Source organism: Macrotis lagotis, chromosome 6 (assembly GCF_037893015.1).
Source record: "Macrotis lagotis isolate mMagLag1 chromosome 6, bilby.v1.9.chrom.fasta, whole genome shotgun sequence".
In the NCBI taxonomy this organism is placed as follows: domain Eukaryota; kingdom Metazoa; phylum Chordata; class Mammalia; order Peramelemorphia; family Peramelidae; genus Macrotis; species Macrotis lagotis.
The window spans coordinates 1,086,484-1,108,440 of record NC_133663.1 but is presented as its reverse complement, the minus strand read 5'-3'; the positions used below and the strand labels follow the sequence as shown (position 1 = coordinate 1,108,440).

At 48.3% G+C, this 21,957-nt stretch overlaps 1 protein-coding gene across 1 annotated transcript in view; it reads right to left on the bottom strand.

Annotated features, from left to right (window-relative positions):
- ITGAE (integrin subunit alpha E) overlaps positions 1 to 19,826 on the bottom strand; it is a 52,435-nt gene extending 32,609 nt beyond the window's left edge. The window contains 2 exon segments of the mRNA XM_074190530.1: positions 7,068 to 7,197; positions 19,621 to 19,826. Of these exon segments, the coding sequence (XP_074046631.1) occupies positions 7,068 to 7,197; positions 19,621 to 19,654 (164 nt within the window). The 5' untranslated portion in view covers positions 19,655 to 19,826.
- Between the last annotated feature and the right edge of the window lie 2,131 nt (positions 19,827 to 21,957).

Genomic DNA, 21,957 nt, shown 5'->3' with positions numbered 1-21,957 from the left:
TCAGACAATCAGGTCATCTCTATGGCAACAGCTCTCCCACCCCATCCCAGCAGTTTGGAGTCCCCTGAGGCCCATCCTTCCTCTGTAGCGTGCTCTCAGCTTGTCCTCATCCTTCTAGCCCAGGACTGGGTGGGCCAGGTAGTAGTGAGGCCAATCCCCTTCCAGAGCCCTTGTTGTCCATCTTTCAATCTATTCTCTTTGGCCTTCCCACCAGCTGTTCCTGCCCAGTCTCTGCTGCCCCCCCAGAGGAATTGGGGGCTTGTGGGCATTGGCATTACAAGGGAAGAGAACACACATGGCACAGCCGAATCACAGGACCCTGGAGGGGTCCTACCATATCCTCCTGGCTGGTGGGTGGTCTCCTCCAAGGGGCAAGGCCTACTGTTCACCAGGCTTGGGGCTTCTCTCTTCCATATTCTGGGAGGGATAAAACTCAATAGACTCCCAGCTCCCATGAACCTCTGAGATTGTCCAAGTCAGAACCCCCTGGTCAGTGACCAAGGACCCTCCAGGGGCACTAAACCACAGGAGAGGAAGCCTCTTCAGTTACCAGTGCAGAAGCCCAGAGAGGGCAAGGGATACCCCCCAGGCTACACAGCTCTTGCCTATAATTTTCCTTAATCACTATATTGCTAGGACATTACCCCAAAAAGAGCACTGGTTTTGCTAGTTTCTCTATGGAGGCTCCCTTTAGAACTTCCAACCAGTCAGCAAAGGGACTCAGAGTGAAGAACTGGCCTTTGGCTGTTTGTTCATTTACTACCTTAGAAAAGACAAAGGTTTGGGGTCAGACTTTTGTTCCTTGTTGGGAGGGTTTTTTTTTATGGAGGTTGGAAAGAGCTGTGAAGTTTATAATAAAAAATGGTTTTAAAAAGCAGATGGTGTCTGGGAATAGGATTCAACTTGGGGGGCATGGCTTCAGATGGACCTTGACAGGCAGCTGACCAGGGATGGAGTGACCCTCAGCAAAGGAATGGTATGAACAATGGCGCCCAGATCAAACATTCTAGATGGAAGTAGTTTTACCTTTCCTCTGCTTCTGTCAATAAATAACAAACAAACTGATGAAAGAGTGCGGCATTATCTGGACCATTGGTACAAGGAGAATGCCAACTCGCATTCTAAGGGTCTTAAATGGAAAAGGGCTGGCAGAAGGGCAACATCCATTCAACTTAATTCCACAAAGAGTCTGTCTTCTTCTCAGGGATTGACTGAGGGGAGAGGGGAGCAGCAGCTTCCTCCCCAGGTGTGAGAAATGTAGGGTGAGGGTCTTCACAGGGTGTGGAGGGGAGCCCTTAAGGAATCCATTACAAAGGGGGGATGGCCCAGCCAATCACAAGACTGGAAGAGTCTTCCTAATGCCATTCCAGGGATACCAAACCCTGGAGCCAACACTCAAGAGTGACCTAGAGATCTTGACCTAATGCTACTGAGTTTGTGCAATAAGGTAATTGAATATTAACCCCCCCCCCCGGTGAGGATTGGGGTTCTTTAGCACGTCATGCCTTGGATGATGTGGGGGGATCATATCAGGGGCATATCATGGAATGGGGGGAACCTTTTAGATGGTAACTCAAACTCTGAGAGCCTATGAATATCCAAGAGGGAGGGGAAAGAGTTTCTGAGAACAATAAATTACCTGACTCCTGAGACTAAGGCGTGCCTCATGCCTAGGAGTAAGGTACCCGTATCTTGTAAGGTGTATCTTGCAAGGTTCGTGAATAAAATGTACAATTTTCTCTCACTCTAGTAGGTTTTTCTTTTCATTCATTTATAACGCTGGGGAGCTGGCCCATTGTGAAAGGGCTGCCCCAGGAGGTGGGGGATGGGTGGGGCTTGTCTCTCATCAGAGACCTTTAGGCAAAGGCAGGATGGCCATCTGTGCAGTATGTTACCTGGGGGATCCTTGGGGGTCTTTGGTCAAGACTAGATGGCCTCTCAGGTCCCTCCTAGCTCATCCCCCTGCAGAAAACTCAGCCTTGAACAGATTGCTTCTCAAACAGCAGAGTTTCCTTTGCGGGGCTCAAGCTGAGCCCCCTTCAAGGAAATCCCCCCCCCCAGGAGGATTCGTTCTCAGAATACAAAAAGGAAATACTCCATTTGTTCAGAAGAGAGGGGCCCTATACCCTTTGATCCAGCAATACCACTACTGGGTCTGTACCCTAAAGAGATGATGAAAAAGGGTAAAAACAGCTCTTGTACAAAAATATTGATAGCAGCCCTGTTTGTGGTGGCAAAGAATTGGAAATGGAGTGAATGTCCTTCCATTGGGGAATGGCTTAGCAAACTGTGGTATATGTATGTCATGGAACACTATTGTTCTATTAGAAACCAGGAGGGATGGGAATTCAGGGAAACCTGGAGGGATTTGCATGAGCTGATGCTGAGCGAGATGAGCAGAACCAGAAAAACACTGTATACCCTAACAGCAACATGGGGGTGATGATCAACCTTGACAGACTTGCTCAATCCATCAGTGCCACAATCAGGGACAATTTTGGGGTATTTGCGATGTATCCATCTGTATCCTGAGATAGAACTATGGAGTTTGAACAAAGACCAAAGACTATTTCACCTTTAATTTTAAAAAAAGTTATCTTATTATGTAATTTTGCTATTATTTTTCTTTAGGATACGATTTCCTCTCTCAACACTTTCAATTTAGATCATTGTATAACATGGAAACAATGTAAAGAGAACAGACTTGGGGCAGCTAAGTAGTACAGTGGACAGAGCACCAGTCCTGGAGTCAGGAGTCCTTGAGTTCAAATCCAGCTTCAGACACTTAATAATGACCTAGCTGTGTGGCCTTGGGCAAGCCACTTAACTCCATTTGCGTTGCAAAAACCTAAAAAAAAGGACTAACAGAATTCCTTCTATGGGGGTGGAGGGAAGCAAGATTGGGGGGAAATTGTAAAATTCAAAAGTAAATAAATTTCAAAAAATTTTTATAACAAATCAGCAGACTCAAGTAAAACAAATATATACCTAAAAAAAGAGGGGGGGGGCTAATTAGGGACAGACTGAACAGCAGATCGAAGGGATGGGAAGAAGGCAAAGGTCCTGGGATGGACTTGTATAGGATCCCCAGAACTAGCAGAGTCTGGCAAAGGCCAAGCAGAAGGGTATGCCTGGGACAGAGAGGCTCTCATAGTAGGGAGAGGCCCCCATGAAACCTGGGAGAACCTGGCCTGCAAGGTTGGGGGCTCCATGGGGAGGACAGGGACCTGGTCTGCCAAAACAAGATTCTCACTAGTTGAGGTCAAAAGGTGGGGGGTCTGGCCTGATCTGCCCCTTCAGTGGGGTCCCTTAAGCCAAGCCCACTTGCACCCCACAAACTAAAAAGCCAATTCTTTGAACCAGCCCTTGTCCAGAATGGGCACCTGAGGACCTCTCTCTTCAGGCTGCAGCTGGCTCTCCAAGTTGTGGTCCTCCAGAGTCCTCAAGCTCTGGGAAAACTGGGCCTGCAGCATCTGATAGATGAGATCAGTTTGAATGGCTGCCTTGTCACACGGTTGACTCCCATGGAGCTGGCATCCCCAATTTTTTCTCCCCCCCCACCTTAGAGTTGAATCCAAGTATAAGATTTTATTTCGCATTAAATTATACTTGACATAGTCTGAGATTCTGGACTCTGGAGGGAGTCGAGTGGATCAGCCAACTCAGTGTCTGCAGGTGATGCTTAAAGTGGGCCCTGAGGGCTCTGGAGCTTGGTCTATTGGGTTCCCAACAGGCGGCCAGACCCACCGTTGCAGAGGTAAACTTGGGCCCAGTGAGAGAGAGCAGTCTGCTTGAGGGTCCAGACCTCTGGCTGGTGAGAAGGGAAGGAGAGGAAGTGGGGGGTTCTCTCTGTGGCCTGAGGTTTCCCACACTACCTTCTCTCCTCCTTTTCTCTTTGACTTTTCCTAGATAAGGAATGGGAATTTATTTTAACAAAAGGGAAGAAGAAGAAGAAAAAAGAAAAATACCTCATTCCAGATGGGGATGAGAAACTCTCCCTGTTGGATTCTCATGGGGGGCTGATGCTGCAACCAGTCTCCAGCTTGGGGGGACCCCGACTTTGCCTACCAATGGACCTTGACTGCCAATGAAACTCTGGGGGCCCCAGGGCCAGGCCTTGAGTTCTAGGCTGGATGCTAGCCCTCTGTGTGACCTTGGGCAAGTCCAGGTCCCTCTCTATCAGATGACCCCTGGGATTCTTCTCATCTTCCTCCCTAAACTGACCAGAAGCCAGAGGAGACCTGTTTCTTCCTCCCAATCTGCTCTGGAAATCTGTCTGCAAAGGTTGGGGAACCCAGGAGCACTCCTCCAAGTCAGTAAACCTTATGGCTCTTGGTCCTCCCCCCCCCCCCCAGGATTGCAAGGAACATTAGAGAAAACAATCCCTAACCCCTCCCAGATGCCTAGAACCCTGAGAGCAGGCCACCCAGGGAAGTTGAAGGCCATTCCTGGAGCCACAGGTCAAGTAGTGGCTCCAGAGCTTTGATGCTCTTGCCAAGCCAAGACCTGGTGCTCAGGGCCCAAATGGGGGAATCCCCTGGGGCCTGCCCCTTGGGGCAGAGAAGGAGAGGCAGTCTGGGCTGGCTCTGGGATGCAAGTCCACCCCCATCCTGGGGGCAATGGGAGGCCCTAAGAGTGAACAGCCCAGGAGGAAGAAGAGACCAAGCTGAGCTCCTTAGATGAGGCCTGAGTTCAAGAGGTCTGGCAGAAGATGGGTGGGCCCATCAGAGTCCACGGCCAGCAAGATGCAACCAAATTTCATTCAAAAGGAGACCTTTGAATTTTAGGTTAAAAATTAATTGGAAACTGGGGCGGCTAGGTGGTGCAATGGATACAACACTGGCGCTGGAGTGAAGAGGACCTGAGTTCAAATGTGACCTCAGACACTTAATAATGACCCAGCTGTGTGGCCTTGGGCAAGTCACTTAACCCCATTGCCTTGCAAAAACCTAAAAAAAACCCCACAAGAAGCTGAAGGAATAAGAATAGGCAGTGAGATAACTGAGCAATCGCCCTTGGCAGAGGACGCAGAGGACGGAGAATCAACTAAAAACCTAGGTGAAACCGTGACCCACTTGAGCCAAGTTGCACAATATAAAGCAAACCCCCACGTTAGCATTTCTATTTATGATCAACAAAGCCTAGTGGGAAGGGACAAAAAAGGAATTCCACTAAAAACTGCAGATAACGACAAACACTTGCGAGTTGATCTGCTAAGACAAATCCAAGAACCAAAGGAACACAATTACAAAACAGTTTTTACACAAATAAAGGCAGACCAAGCAGTTGGAAGGATATCAATTACTCGTGGATAGGCAATATAATATAATAATAAAAAAAGACAGTTCTACCCAGAGAGAAAACTGATGAACTCTAAGAGCAGCTTGAAGCATCTATTTTTCATTTTTGTAAAAATATGACTAATGTAGAAATATATTTGCATGACTTCATATTAGAATAATGAGTTTTCTAATTTATCTTCTCAATGGGTGGGGGAGGGAAATGAAGGGAGGCAAAAAAATCTAGAACTGAAAGTAAAAAGAAAATTGAAATTTAAAAAAAGTAAAAAGAAAAAGAGAAAAAGGCAACACATTCAAGTCTGTGACAAAAGACCAACCAAGCACAAAATCTGAACACTGTGTTATTATGAGTAAACCAAGTCTCAAAGAAGAGGTAAGAGGATGAGCCGCCTCTCCTTTTTTGTAGAGGGGGATCCTTGCGGGTGTGGAAAACTCATTCTTGGTCAACATGTTGATTAGTTTGATCAAATTAGTTTTCTTTTTTTTTATATCCGGGAGGACTTGCTGGGGAAGGAAAGTGGCAGGAATATATGTGGAAATGCAGATAATGTAAAAGCAATCAATAATGCTTGGTTTTGTGTTTTTAAAGGATTTGACTTCACACGTCCCAAATGAGAGAGACCCAGTTAGACGTTTGTCTGAAAAGACCTAGGGCTTTCAAACGCAATAGGAGTCAGCAATAGAAGGAGGCAGCTCCAAAGTCTAATGTGATCTTAGGTTGAATGAAGAGGTGGGGAGGGAAGGGAGAGAGAGAAGAGAGAGTGAGAAGAGGGAGAGAGAGAGAAGAGAGAAGAGAAACAGACAGAGAGAAGGAAAAAGAGAGACGGACAGACAGAAGCAGAGTCAGAGAGAGTCTAGGGAAAGGAGATATGAGGCCCCTCTGAAGTCCTGATCAGCCACATTTTTCTGCCAAGGACCATTTGGATATTTATAACATCATTCAAGGGCTATTCAAAATTATCAACCTAAAAATCAGCCTGCTACATTGGTCAACCAGTTAATTCATCCCTAAAAAATTGCTAGGTTCATTGAATTTTGAGTCCCACTTGTGGGTGCCATGGCAGCCTCTGCTGTGGAGGGTTTGATTGAGTTCTGGAGGCCTTAAATGGGTGTTTGGTCTGAAAAACAGGCTCAGGGAACCATCCAAGAGCTGACAGACTTCAGGGCTTTAGAGACTCTCTTTGACTTAGACCAAGAATCCTGTATGGAAGTAACCGCCAAGAGGAGATTGAATGCAACCTAATGTCAATCAGACTTCCCTATCAGAGACCCTGTCCCCAAGGTGGAAGGGGCTGTCAGGCAGGAGTGAGGTGCTGGCCCATTGCTGAAGCTTTCCAAATGGAGCTATGGAGATTTTTCCTCAGGTATGGGTTGGCCCAGAGCTCTCCGAGGGTTGGGGGTTCCTTTCCAACTCTCTGAGTACTGCATGGCAGTCCCTGACCTCTGTTTTGGCTCTGTTGCTTCCTTCTGGTCCTCCCCTCCCAGGAATGCCCATATGATTCCTGTCTCCATCACTCCCCAGTTCTGACTAGGGAACCCCTGACTCTGGCCTCTTCTCCATCTTCCCATTAGCTCCTCATAGCCTTTGCAAAGTACCTTCTCTCCCATGCACACACATCTGGATACTTTTTCCTTTCTAGGCTTTCATGACATCTGAGTCTCATTCTATCTGCCTGACCCCTCTTTCTCAGTCTGTCCTGGGGCCCCCTTATCTCCAAGGGATGGCCAGGGTGCAGTGGGGGTGCACAGGGCCTCTTTCCAACTCACCTGGTTTTTTGGTTGTCCTTATTCTGATGCAGTAGGACCTCCCGCACCTGGGGGCCCTGACCACTGTCTGGAGGAGGTGTGAGCCACGATCTGCTGACATCGAGGTTGAAACCTCTCAGGGAGGTGAGGCCTGCAGGGACAGTGTTGGAAGGGCCATCAGGAGGCAGGGCATCTTCCAATGGTCACATTCCCACCTCCATCCCCTACCACTATGCTCCAGACCTACTCCTTACTCAATCTGGCCTTCAGGGTTGGGCTCCCAAGAAGGAAGATGGGGAGAAAGGGCCTGGATCAGAAACAAAGAGGCCTGGCTTAACCTCTTAGCACTGACCCCTAGAAGCCGGATGACCCTGGCCAAATCTATCAGATCACTCTCTCAGCCTTGGTTCCCTCATCTGTGAATCCCAATAGTCCCTAGTTCCCAGGGTGGCCATGAGAACAACCCAGGAGAAAACATCTAGAAGTCCTCAAAGTCCCTTGAAAATGGTAGGAAATGTCCCTGATCAAAGCTCTGGACCAAAGATGAGTCAGTGAATGGGGAGGTCTTCTGAGGCAGAGCCATGTGGATAGATGTCTGCCATTCCCCAGACTGGGTTTGCAGTCTCCCCAGGCCTCGGGATCCCCCAGTCCCAGAAGGGACCCACTGAAACCCACTCCTCAGTAGTTTCCCCCAGCAGTTTCCCCTAGAGCCTTGGCCTCCAGGCTCACAGAGGGGAGCAAGAAGGATAGACAGCCCTCTGGCCAGGAAGACCAGGACAAGGGAACCAGTGGAGGTAAGAATGAGGAGAAAACAAAATGTGTCTGATTGGGGTAGTCCATTGCCTGCTGAGGGCACTGAGGCAAAGGCCACATCCCTGCCAATATTTGTCATTTCCTCCTTCTGTCATTTCAAACAATCTGGTAGGTGTGAGGTGGTTTCTCAAAACTGTTTAAAGTGCATTTCTCTAATCAATAATGATTTAGAACAATTTTTCATGTGCCTGTATAGAACTTTGATTTCTCCATCCAGAAACTGCCTGTTCATATATTTTGGGGAAGGATTCGCTTACCAAAGAGTATTTTATGGAGAACTCACCCGGCAAGGGCTCACAAGGGGGGGTCAGAAGAAGAGATAGAGGTACTCCCTGAAGGTCTTACTTAAGAACTCTCAAACTGATTCTGCAGCATGGGAGACCCTGGCCCAGGACCACCCAGCATGACGTGCCCTCATCAGTGAGGGGCTGCACTCTCTGAGGGCAGAATGGAAACAGCTCAAAGGGAGTGTGAGAGCATAAGTTTAGAGTACCTACCCCAGGTGTTCACCTGGACTGTTTGTGCCTGACCTGTAGTAGAGCATTCTGAGTTCAGATTGGATACGTGGTACTGGTCTCTCACATAGTCATGTCATTTTGATTGTCTTTGATGACAAAGAACAAGATCTAACCAACCAACCAACCAATTGGGGAATGACTCATTTTCTTCTAAATTTGACATATTTCTCTATATACCTGAAATATGAGGTTTTTATCTGAAAAACAATCTATAAAAAAAGTCCCCCCCCCAATTTTTTACTTTCCTTCTAATCTTGGCTACACTGGTTTTATTTATACAAACCCTTTTACATCTCACAATGCTTTTTATTTCTTGGCTATTCATGAATTCTCCTTGGAAAAAATGGGAAGACAGGAACACTTATGTACAGTTGGTGGAGTTATGAACTGATCCAACCATTCTGGAGAGCAATTTGGAACTATGCCCAAAGTCTAGAAAAGTTGAGCATACCTTTTGATCCAGCAATACCACTACTAAGTCTGTATCCCAAAGAGAACATTACAAAGGAGAAAGGACCTGTGTGTACAAAAATATTTCCCTCCTTTAGTTCTGATGCTTCTTTCACAACATGGTTAATAAGGAAATGTTAAACATGATTGTACATGCCTAATCTATATCTGATTACTTGCTGTCATGGGGAGGGGCAAGTGAAGGGAGGGAGACAGAAAATTATAGAACTCAAAAACTGCTTCTGTCACACATCATCACACCCAATGTTGCTGTTAATGTGTACAATGTTCTCTTGGTTCTACTCACTTCACTTTGCATTAGTTCATGCAAGCCCCTTCTGAGCTTTTCTGAAGTCTGTCCGCTCATAATTTTTTACATAAATCTCCGTCACGTTCATATACCATAATTTGTTCAGCCATTCCCTACAATTTCCAGTTCTTTGCTACCACAAAAAAGAACTGCTATAAATATTTTTGTACATGTCAGTCTTTCCCCCTTTTATGACCTTTTTGGGCTATAGACCTAGTAGTGGTATAGTTTGATCAATTTATTGCCCTTTGGGCATAGTTCCAAAGTGTTCAGAATGTTTGGATCAGTTCACAACTCCTCTAGTGCACTGGTGTTCCATAAACTTGCTCTATTTTTTTAAAAGTTACACACTTAATTCATTGATCTGCTCTTTCTCTATTTTACTGATATAAGTATTTAGAGATATACAGGGTTTTTTGATTACTGATTTTGCTGCATCCCATAAGTTTTGGTCTGTTGTCTCATTTTCATTTTCTTTAATAAAATTATTCATTGTTTCTATGACTTTTTCTTTAATCCACTCAATTCTTCAACATTAAGCTGTTTAGTCTCCAATTAATTTATTTTTATTTTTATTTTTTTAGGTTTTTGCAAGGCAAATGGGGTTAAGTGGCTTGCCCAAGGCCACACAGCTAGGTCATTATTAAGTGTCTGAGGCCGGATTTGAACTCAGGTACTCCTGACTCCAGGGCCGGTTCTCTATCCACTGTGCCACCTAGCCACCCCTCCAATTAATTTTTAATCTGTTTCCATGTTTTTCATTAAATATAATTTTTATTGCCATATGACCTGAAGAGGATGCATTTCATATGTCTGCTTCTCTGCATTTAAGTCTCAATATTTTGTGACCTGGAGAACTCCCACAGGGCAAGTGCTCTACAAGGGGATGAGAAGAAGCAATTCTGGGATGCCCTGAAGGTCCCTCTAAAGAACTTTGGAATTGATTGTGTAGCATGGGAGACACTGGCACCCAGCATGGCATGTGCTCGTCCGTGAAGGGCTGTACTCTAGAAGTAAGGCAGAAGGGAAGTAGCTCAAAGGAAGTGTGAAATGTGTAAGTTTACCCACCCCAGGTGTTCAGAGGGATAATTTGTGTCCAAACTGTGGCAGAGCCTTCCGAGCTCGTAGTGGGCTGATGAGACAGTCAGATGCATTGTAACTTGCCTCTAACATATTGATGCCATTTTGGCCTTCTTCGGAAAACAAAGTATAAGAACCAATTTGGGGCCCTCATATATAAGCAGAAAAAGCATATTCTTTTCTATTCCCATTCAGTTCTCTTCAGAGCTCTCTCATATCTAGCCTAAGATTACATTTATCTCCTTGATGTCTTTTTTATTTTGGGGGGGGAAGGTTAGATTTATCTAGTTCTGAGAGATGAAGAGCTGAAGTCCCCCACTGTTATAATTGTTATCTACTTCAATTTGTAATTCATTTACATTTTGCCTTAAAAATCTGGGTGCCAAATCATAAGTGCATATTGGTTTAGAACTTAATATAACTTCATTTATCTATGGTACCTTTTCTCATAATGTAGTTTCCCTATTTTTCTTTTTTTAATTTAACTTATTTTAACTTTAAGATCACAATTGCTACCCCTGCTTTTGATTATTCGGTTTGTACTGGTCGAAGTATAATAAGTTCTATTCCAGCCTTTTACTTTTCTTCTATGTGTAGCTCTCGTTTTATTCTTGTAATCATTAACAATACCACTGGGTTCTGATCCATTCCCATTTTATGAGCAAGTTCATCCTATTGATCTCCAAAGTTATAATATTTCCCTCCATCTTATTTTTCCTCACTCTTTCTCCTTCTCTCCCTCTCTTTTTACCCTAACCCTCCTCCAATGCCTCTTCTGACCACTAGCTCCCTAATTCAGATCCCTTCTAAGAGATCCTCCCTGATCCAGAAAAGTTTTCCTGGCATGAAATCTTCTATGACCTTCCTTTCATGGCTGCTCTGGTTCCCCACCCCCCAGGCACCAAACAGATGAAGATGATTCCCCCTCCACATCAGATGGTGAGTGTGTCTCTGGAGCCTTCTCTTGGGCTTCTGCCGCAGGCTGAGTATGACCAGACCTTTGACCAACCAGCCCCTCCTCTCACACCCTTCTCAAAGTCCCCTTCACAGGGGTCCTGAGGTGGAGCTCCATGCACCAGAGCAGCCTGGTTGCCTCTTCCTTTATTCAGTTCAGACTGACACTCCCTCTCTAACCTTCTGTGATTCCCATGAACTCATAAAGGTAGGTTTGCCTGGCCTACCTTCACCAGCAGAGACATAGTGCTTTACACTTGGCTTGTGCTTAAGCCTTTCTCTGTCAGATGAGGAAACAGAGCCTGGGATTTGGATCTAAAGGGTCTGGGTTCAAATCCTAACTCCTATTCTCTCCAGGCCCCATTTTTCTCACTTGTGGCTCCAAAGCTAAGATCTGATGTCCTTAAATCCCACTGACCTATTGATGACCATTCTTTGGGTTTGGGCATTTCCCAGACCAACTAGCATTGACCTTTTGTACCATTTGTAGAACATGGAGTGATTGGGTCTGATGGAGGTTGCTGGGCTTCACTGGGGGGGACAGCCTAATGAATTCTGGTAGGCATTCCTCAGTGAGAACTCTCCTGAAGATGCTGCATCCCCAAAGAGGTTTTCCTACTCCTAGGACTGAGGCCAACCACTTCTTGGAGATGGGTGAATGACCCAGGCTTTGCATCTTAGCCAGTTATGGAGTAACCCTCTTTCTCTGTCTTTCCTGAGAGCATCTTTGCCAGTGTCCCCAAGAAGGCAGTCCTTTGGGTCTCTCCCTACCATCCAGGGGTCTGTTGAGTTGCCCTGGAAAACCAATAAAATTCATCTCTTCCTTCAAAACTCAGCTCAAACACTGGCTTCTCCATAGGACCTTTCTGAGCCTTCCACAGCCTCCCTCACCACTGTGTGTTTGTTTTACATTATATGCACATGTGTGTATATGAGAGAAGGAGAGCTTAAAACAGCACTAAGACTTTTGGGACACCCAAATATGTATATACTGTTCACTTTGACAGAATAGAAGACCCTGGGAGTCAGAATCTCTTATTTCTCCTTTTGGTCTATGTCTCTCCCAACTACCAGTGCAGTGTCTGATTTGGAGTCAGATGCCTATTGATTGATGGGTTGGTTGACTTGGCGTCTGTCCATAGATCACGCACCCAGGAGGAGAAGAAGCAGTTGGTGGCCGACCAGCTGGGAGGGCCCTTTTAGATCACCTTGTTTGAGGTCTGCCACCCAATCCATGTCCCAAGCATTGATTCATATCACATCTAGGTATTGCAATGTCCACTTTCTGTACCACAAGGGCAGGGCTCCTATCTTAGCTAAACCTAGATCATACACAGAACCAGCAAAGAGTAGGGATTAAATATGTTTGTTGGATGAGGGAATGGGGTGTTCAGAACCCAGTTACCCAGAGCCCTATTTCACCTAGATTGGGTTGCTCTACACCTGTAAGAGAAAACTGTAAGAAGCTAAACTGCATTCTGTGAATGGATGAAAAACCAAACAACAGGTGCTTAAGAAGTCATGTTTCTGAGCTGGACCAGATCCTGCCAACTTCCCTCTCCCTTCTCCAGATGAGTCTATAGACCTATCCCATAGGCTTGGAATGACAGCCCCCAGGGCTCCCACCTGGGGGACCTGGCTGCTTCCCCTCCGGACTCAGAGGCAACAATCAAACACTTCCTTTATTGGCCACAGAGCGACAAGATTTGTCCTTTCCTTTTCCCTCCTTCCAAGTGTGTGAGAACTTTTTGGTTCCCTCTGGAGAAAAGGGGAAGAGGCCTCACCTTCTTCCTCTATTCTTTCCCCTTCCCCTGCCCCCCAAGAAAAGAAGAATGGCTCACATGTGATTGAAGTGAGTTTGCAGCTAGATCTCAAAACCCAACTGTTTCCTTTGCATGGTGTCTTTTTATTGAGGCCAGGCTTGTGGAAGGCGAGACAGTTGCAGCCTTAAGAGCATATGGGTGGGTTGAGAAAGAAGCCGGGAGCTACAGAGTGCTCAGGTGGGGCTGACTCTCCCTTCTTGCAGATGACCATTGGGACCAGAATGAACCCCAGAAGACAGGGACCCGAAGGGAATTGTTTGGACAGTTGCAGAGCTAAGTTGAAAGAGCAATGCCAATTTAGCATTCACATCCTGGAAGAACATAGCAATAGTTACAAACTGGTGCATCTTTATTTTTTGGCAATGGTACTTCTGACACTTTTGTACTGAGCATTTCTTGTGGAAGAAATAAATAGCTGTCCTATATCTGCATTCCATTTTTACATAGGACTACCTTGCTAATTCCCTAGCCTGGAGAGATCCTAGAGAAGAGCCTAACCGGCTTTAAGTAATTTCCCCCAAGGCTCCAAGGCATGGGTTTTCTACATCCAGAGATAGATTTTTCTAAGACATCCATCACTGAGAAATAAAAGAACCTAATCTCTCTGTGCCAGGTTCCCCAGCACTGACCTTGGTATCCTTATGAGTGGATCCAGGGCTGAAAGTAGTTCCTGAGTGGAGATGGAGAGGATGAATTCCCTAGCTCCAGTGGACCAAATGGCCTTTCTTATGGTTGCACTTGAAAATCAAAGAAGCGGGGGCAGCTAGGTGGCACAATGAATAGAGCATCAGCCCTAGAGTCAGGAGGACCTGAGTTCAAATGTGACCCCAGACACTTCATAATGACCTAGCTGTGTGATCTTGGACAAGTCACTTAACCCTATTGCCTTGCAAAAAAAAGAAACAGATCAAAGAAAGGTCCAGTAAGGCTTAATTATTCCTGACCTGCTAGGGCAGGGGAATGAACTAAGATATATTTTAGGTTTTCTTTTTAAATACTAAAGTAAATATAGATTTCTGGTAAAGAGTCTTTAAATAAGAACTTCAGTTAATCAAAATCCTCCCGTATAGAAAATGTCCAGATTAGTCAAGGTTTTGCTGTTTCCCTTTTCTTGGAAGAAAGCCAGCTTGGTCACATGAAGGGCTTCCAGAGGAAGCTGATATTAGGGGTGTGCTTGAGGGCCAGGAGAGTGACTCGCCAGCAAAGCGAACATCTTTAGTGCTCTTGTGGACTCTGACTCTTTGCCTCCTCTTTGGCAAAGGCAGCAGTGAGCTGGATGTTGCAGTTTCATAGAATGGCCAAAAAGAGCTCCAGTCCAAGGCTCCCAGGTTAGGTGGGGGCCGACTGTCAATAGTGATGACTTCGGGTCTGGCCTGGCTAGCGCTTCCCCTTCCAGACTGCTAATCTGTGACAGTTGGATGTCTTTTGTCTCAATGCTTATCAAGCTCCTGGTCACTGAAAGGGCCTTGCCTCAGACAAAGGGAGAGGGGGCAAACCTTCATTTAGAAAGGCCAAGGTCTTCCACTGCCTCCTGGACCATCCATGGTCACCTTGACTTTGGTCTTACTGTGATAATTCAGAAGAGTTATAAATGGTCTTGACAAAGCTCTGCCTCATTTCAGTCCAATTCACCCTCAAGTCAAGGCATTGCCTGTGACATCACTGTGGGATCCTCTTGGAGATCAAAGGATGAGCTGCTGCACCAAAAGCCAAGGAGCTGGTCCCAGAGGACCCCAGGCCTCTCACATTTCCCTGCTTTTAGCAGTGAATGCCTGGGCATGGGTGAAGGAACTCTTCCCCCTGGCCTGCCATCTGCAGAGTAGACCTTGTCTCCTCAGTACCAGTCATGTGGGGGTTGTGGACTTGCCTAGCATGGAGAATGTACAGCATCTCCAGGTTCTGGGGCAGCTCTGGGGACAGAAGGGGACTGTTCGGTCTCATTTCCATGGCCAAGATGCCCTGGGTAGCCAGGCTGCGAGGACACCCCAATGGTGCCAGGACCTGAAGGGAATCCTCAAGGTTGGAACACAACCTTCAGGGCTCAGAATCAAGCGGATCACATCTGAGGACTATGATGAGCCTGCCTGGGCCCCCCAACTTGTCTAGAGTCTGCCTGAGAAGCAGTCACCCAAAGACTGACAATCCCCAGCTCAGCCCACAGCTGCGAGGGCAAGGCCCTGAGCCCCAGATCTCTCTCTCGGGCAGCCACCACAAGCTCCCCCATTTCCTGAGGTTGTGGACAGCACTTCTCCAGCGAGGCCCTGAGAGGAGGCAGTAGGGACCGGCAGATTGTCAGACACCCCCCCCCCATGGGCTGCACAACTTGTCTCATCTCTGACCACAGAAGCACCGACTGACAGCTGCCATTCCAACCACACGGACCCTGCTGTGTCATACCGACATCCCCTCACCCACAGGCTTCCGCCCCTCAGACAGGGCTGTCGCACACTCCTGTCACCCCACAAATGTTCTTGTGAGGGATACGTGAGAGCTCCCCAGATGTCAGACTAGGCCATGCCAAAGTGTGCCCCTGAGAGGCAGCAGGGGTAGAGGTGGACACAGTACTGGGTTCCAGATCTGTGTCTGACACTTCCTGGCTAGGTGACTGAAAAACTTGTCTCTATTTCCTCAATTATAAAATGGGACTGATTCCCCTAGACTTGAATGGCTCAGAGAGTCGTGAGGAAAGCACTTTGTAAGTCTGAAAGCTCCCAGGAAATTGGTCACAGAGGCACCGGTATGACTTGGGAGTCAGTTCAGATCCAGCCATAGATGTCTGGAAAAACATGTGACCCTAAGTAAGTCACTGGACCAAATTCTGCCTCAGTTTCCCCATCGTCAAACATAGCACTTGCATCCCAGAGTTTTTGTAAGGACCAAATGAGGCCAGCAACCATCATTCCTCATCATTGTGACTACATTTCCTAGGTCCTCAAGAATGGGCAAGACCCCTCTGGTCCCAGGGGAGGCAGCCCCTAGAGCCGTCCAGCCAGCTTCCCACTCCGGCTGGCTTTGGTCATCCATCCACTGGGGTCCAGCTCTCTCATATCTGACAGGGACCTTAGAGACCTTCATCTTACAGAGGAGGAGACTGAGGACCACCTAGAATGGCCCAGGAAGAAGGGCAAGGACTTGGTCGAGGCTCACTCCTGGGTGGGGGCCAGGTGATTGCTCTCAGGTGAATCTACATTCCTTCTACCAGTGATGTGGATGCCCTGACCAGACTGGAGGTTTGCTCAGAGCTTGGCCTGGCAGCTCTCGCTCCCTGCCCCACAGGCAACCAGTAGCCTCCCCTCCAAGCTCCAGAGGCACACCCGCAGCCTGGGTGGTTCCAGGGCTTCCTCCCCCACCTCGGAAGCCTCCCGCAGCAGGGAGGCGATGCCAGGGAAAGGAAACCCAGCTGTGCTTGGAGGGGGGACAGGGATTTAGGGGGACAAGGGAGGACTCTTTCCTGATCCCCTATGAGATGACAGGGGTCTCCCAAACTGATAACAAAATCATACTCTTCCTGGGTTCCTCCTCCCAGTGAACCTGCATCTTGTGATTGAGAACAGTGGGTTCCTGGCAATGGCTGGCCTCCATGCTGGGCCTCAGCCACCAGAGATGTGGATGCTATTCTACATCCATGCACACCCAGCCCTGGCAGGTGGACCCTAGGAGCAGCTCTTGGTGAATGGTGGATAGAGGGAGGGCTGGCCCTCTCCTCGGCCCCCCCAACTCTGCCAGCAAAGGGAGGGAGCCTTGGGCACCTCCGGAACCAACACGGCCATTTTACTGAAGAGAAGGACTTGGAGGCCCAGTCAACAGCCCATAGAGCCTCCTCCCATGGGTGGCACCGGGGTTGACCCGACCTGAACACTCCAATCAAGCTCCAACCCAGACTTCCCAGAATCACAGCATCTGCAAGCTGGGAGGGGTCCATTGGACTTCCCTGCAGGCCTGGACAGTGTCCACCTCTCTGTCCGTCTATCTGTCTGTCTGTCTGTCTCTCTCTGTGTCTGTCTCTGTCTCTCACTCTCTCTCCATCTGTCTTTCTCTTTCTCCTTTCCTTTTTCATTCTTTCCTTTTCTCTTTCCTCTTTTCCTCCCTCTCCCTTTCTCTCCCACCCTCCTGTTCTCCTTCCTCTCTGTCTCTGCCTCTCTTTGTCCTCCTTGCTTCCCTCTCTTCTTCTCCCCTCCCTCCCACCACCCCTCTTCCTCTGTCTTTGTCAGATTCTCCCCCAGATCACATCCTCTAACCCTTACTGGCCTTCAGGGTCCTGCCCTGGGCTCTCTAGACTAGTGCACTTGGTGTCTCCCCAACTCCCATGGCTCGTATCCTCTCTATGGAAATGCTGCTCAGCTCTATTTGTCCCACTCTAACCTCTCCTGCATCTCCAGGAATTGCATATCCAACTGCCTTTCAGTCATTTGAAATGGATGTTCTGTAGACAGGTCCAAAATCAAACTCATTATCATTCTCCCCAACTCTCCCTTCCCCCCTTCCCCATGACTATAAAGGCATCACCCACCATCCTCTGAGTCACCCAGACTTAAAGTCAAGGGCACCCTTAACTCTCATCATGCGCATTCAACCAGTGGTCAATGACCCCTCCTCTCCTCTGGCCCTACTCCCACCCAGGTGCTCCCTCTCCTCTCACCCCATACATCGTGTAGCTTCTGGGGGCCGGGGGGAGGGGGGGCTTTGCTTACTTCAGGTCTCTCCCCTCCCCAGGAGAGTCTCTCCTCAGACACTGCCATGATTTTCCTAAAGCCCAGGGCTCATTTTGTCACCCCCACTCAATCAGTTCCAGTGCCTCCCTATTTATTACCTCTACGAGCGAATGCAAAATTCCTTCCAGGCCTAACTCTTTCCCCCTCCCCACTTTCCAGGTTTCTGACATCTCCTTCCCCACACACTCTTCCTTCCAGTGACCCTGGTGTCCAGTCTACCCACAAGACCCCTCCTCTCTTGGCAGGCCCTCCCTTCTCCCCCCCACATATAATAACATTTTATTTTTTCCGATTACATGTAGAGATAGTTTTCAGCCTTCACTTTTATAAGCTTCAGAGTTCCACATCTTTCTCCCTGTCTTCTCTCCCCCCTCCTGAACACAGTAATTGTGGGTCCACATAAGTCATATCGTGAAAGAAGAATCAGAACAAAAGGGGAAACAGGAGAAAGAAAAGGCAAAAACAAAGTGTCTGGTGTCTGCTTGGCTCTAGTCCCTTCTCCTGCCCATCTCCTTCACAGCTCAGCTGGCTTCCCCCCCTTCTCCAGGAGCTCCCTACTCCATCCTGGTCGGAGCTTGTTCGCACACAGGCCCCTTGTGGCTTTGGATTCATCCCACAAGCACAGGGGCCCGACCAGCCCAGAGTTTGTCCCACCATTGGCCCAGTGGGGGTGCAAGGGAGGGGAAATGACCTCCTCCAAGAGCAGCTAACCTGCTTAGGGACAACAGGCCCTACGTGACCCCTGTGGGGGCTCCTGACAATGCCTGAGGGGTTCAAGGTCTCCCAAAGGTTGAAGTTCTGGTCCTCTCAGAGGTTTCTCTCCTGATGTCATGGCTCTAAGCTAGCCTGTCCCCACTCGGCCCAGCTTCTGTCTCAGGAAACAATGACCTTCTAAAAGGGAGGTGACAAGATTTGAGCTCATGGTTCAGATGGGGTCTGCCCAGAGCTGGGGACCCCTGGCAAGCACCTCCCTCTTTCTCAAGGCACCTGATGACAAAGCCCAGGACAAGAAGGCTTTCTCTGGGACCAGTGTAAGAGACCTTCAGGTACCCGTGGTCCAGGAGGCAGGTGCAGGTGACTGACAAGTCAATAGCTTGGGTGGGGACAGTTCCTCTTGTTTGGCATGCCGAGCACTTCCAATGGGGGGAAGAGTACCTGCTAAGGAGGTAAGAGCGAGCCCCTGGAACCTGTCTATGCTGCCCCTGAGAGAGATTCCTGTGTCTCCTTCCTACTCCATCTTCACTTCAGACAGAAATCCACTTTGGAATTTTTTTGGATAGATTTTTTTGTATTTTTAAATCCACACAGAACCTATCTGGGTTTTTGGATCTATACAGTCTCAAAGGGGGTGTCCCTTACTACCCTAGGATTACATGAGGCAGGAGTGGCATTTCCAGGACCCTCAGGAGCAAAACACTCACTCATTCGGCCAGGTGCCTGGCTCCAGCCCAGAGATGGGGCAGGGCAGAGACCAAACATGCCAGTCGGCCTCTCAGAAGGCCTGGCACTAAGGGCAGCCCCCTGCCCTTCAGTCTCCTGAAGTTCCAAAGACTAAAGGACTGGGACTCTGGGCTCCTAGAGGGTCAGGGCCCCAGCAGCCACCTGGGGAGGGGCTCCCAAAGTGTGACTTCAGTATTGTGAGGGTACACATTAAGATCTGTAGAACACAAAGGCAAGTAGATGAGGAAATAAAGAGCTTTTCTACCCATTCAAGGACCTGGGTACCCTGAGATCTCCCTCCAGAGCCCAGATCAGCAAACCAAGGCTCCAGAAGCATTTGGGGTTCCTGTTTGGCCTGGGAGGAGAAAAAGGCCAACTGGTCAGAGGGCCCCTGAGGGCTGGGCAAGCACAAGAACCCCCCCCCCCCCAGCAATGACCTGAGGGCAGTGACGGACAGGTGACAGGTCCGCTTACCTGTCAGGCAGAGAAAAGTCTGCAGCAGCCTCATGCTGGGAGATGGAGCTGCAGGTGTTCAGGGGGAGCTGGTGGAGGCTCCCCAGCAGCAGCTGTGGCACCCCTCAGCTTCCCTGTCTGACCAGCCTGTCTGCAGGCTCCCACAAGAGTGATCCACAGCTTTATACAGAGGAACCCACACCCCCTGGGGGCGGGTGTGTGTGTGTGTGTGTGTGTGTGTGTGTGTGTGTGTGTGTGTGTGTGACAGAGAGAGACAGAGACAGAGACAGAGAGAAACAGACAGACAGAAGGAGTGAGAGACAGACAGAGAGAGAACTTCCTAGACCTCCATCTTCATCTCATCCTTTCCTGGGGGAAGCTAAGAGGGCCTCCTGAACAGTCAACCTCCAGAAAGGTTTCCCCAGCACTTTTGCCTCCAACTTTCTCATAAGGAAGTTCTATCTCATGATGGTAAATTCTCCAACTTGGAAAGGCTACAAGCCAAGACAAAGAGGAGGGAGGGTTGGTGCATGATCTCCTGTTTGCAGATGACTGCCCTCAGTGCAGCCTCTGAAGCTGAGATGCACCAAAGCATGGATCGACTCTCTGCTGCCGGGTCTCATTTTGGTCTAACAATGAACACCCAGAAAACCCAGGGGCTCCATCATCCAGTACCAGCCCATCCATCTGTGGAACCATTGATGACAGCAAATGGAGAAGCTCTGAGTCCTGTGGACAAGTCCACTGCCCTTGGCAGTGTCCTTTCCCAGGGAGGTCCATATTGACAATGAGGTGGACACTGGCATTTCCAGAGGTAGCTAGTGTTTGGGAGGCTCCAAAAGAAAGTGTGGGATAGAAGAGGTATTAGACCGACTAGACTGACTACCAACATGAAGGTCTACAGAGCCATTGGTGCTGACCTCCTTGCTCTATGCCTGTGAAACCTGGATAGTCTACCAGTGCCATGTCAGGAAAGGGAATCCCTTCCATTTAAATTGTCTTAGGAAGACTCTGAAGATCACCTGGCAGAAGTTCCCAGACCCTGAGGGTCTTTCTTCAAACTAAACTGCCGAGCACGCCAACATGACTACGGAGAGGGCAACTACAATGGGCTGGACATGTTAGAACGCCAGGTGTACGCTTGCCAAAAAAGACCATTGTATGGAGAACTCCCACAGGGCAGCATTCACAAGGGGGGTAGAAGACGTGATACTGAGACACCTGAAGGCCTCATTGAAGAATGTTAGAGTTGACTGTTCAGCATGGGAGACCCTGGCAGAGAACCACCCAGCATGACATACCCTCATCAGGGAGGGGACTGCCCTCTATGAGGAAGATTTGAAGCACCTCAAGGGAAACATGACACCTGTAAGTTTAGGGTACCCCCCCAGGTGTTCACACAGACTATTTGTATCTGACCTGTGGCAGAGCATTCCAAGCTTGTATGGGGCTGATCAGCCACAGCTGGACACACTGTGACTTGTCTCTCACATAGTGATGTCATTTTGGTCTTCAATAATGAAGGACAAAAGCAGAACCTATAAGGAAACCCACCAGGAATCCTAGAGATTGTGTCTAAGCCTCTTCTTTATGGATGAGAAAATGGAGCCCAGAGTGGGACCTTGTGGAGCCGTGACCAGTGGCCCAGAAGGGTGAGAGCTGGGATTTGAGCCTCTCCTATGGCCCTGACACCCAGAGGCAAGCATAAGAGCTGAGTTGTGTCCCTGGCATCAGAGGACTAAACGAGGTTGGCCATGCCTTCCATTTGTAGGTAGAGAACAGGGATCAAAAATTCCCCTTTTCAAAAATGTTGGAGGGAATGTGAGAAAGTGCATGTCCTGTTGGTGAAGTTGTGAACTGATCCAACCATTTGGAGATCAATTTGAAAACTGTGGCCAAAGGGCAATCAAACCGTTCCTAACCTTTAATCCAGCAATGCCACAGCTAACCCCAAAGCCACAAAAGGGGAAAAGGATCTATTTGTATGAAAAATATTGCAAGCAGCCCTTTCTGTGGTGGTCAAGAACTGGAAATTGAGGGGCTGCCCATCAACTGAGGAATGACTGAAGAGGTTGTGGTATGTGATCGGGGTGGAATAGTATCGCGCTATAAAAACTGAGGAATAGAATGCTTTTGGAAAAGCTCAGGAACTGCAATACGATACGATATGATAAGGAGTAACTTAGATCTCATCGGTACAAGGGAAGAAGAACCTGGGCAGGGACAACTGACCTAGGCGGGCACCTACCTGCTCCCTGATTTCTGTCCAATTCCCTTCCCCGGCAGGGGCTGCTGGGTGGGTCCGTCAGGGGATCCACTGTCCAGGGGTCACACACACAAAACTGTTTCAATCCATCT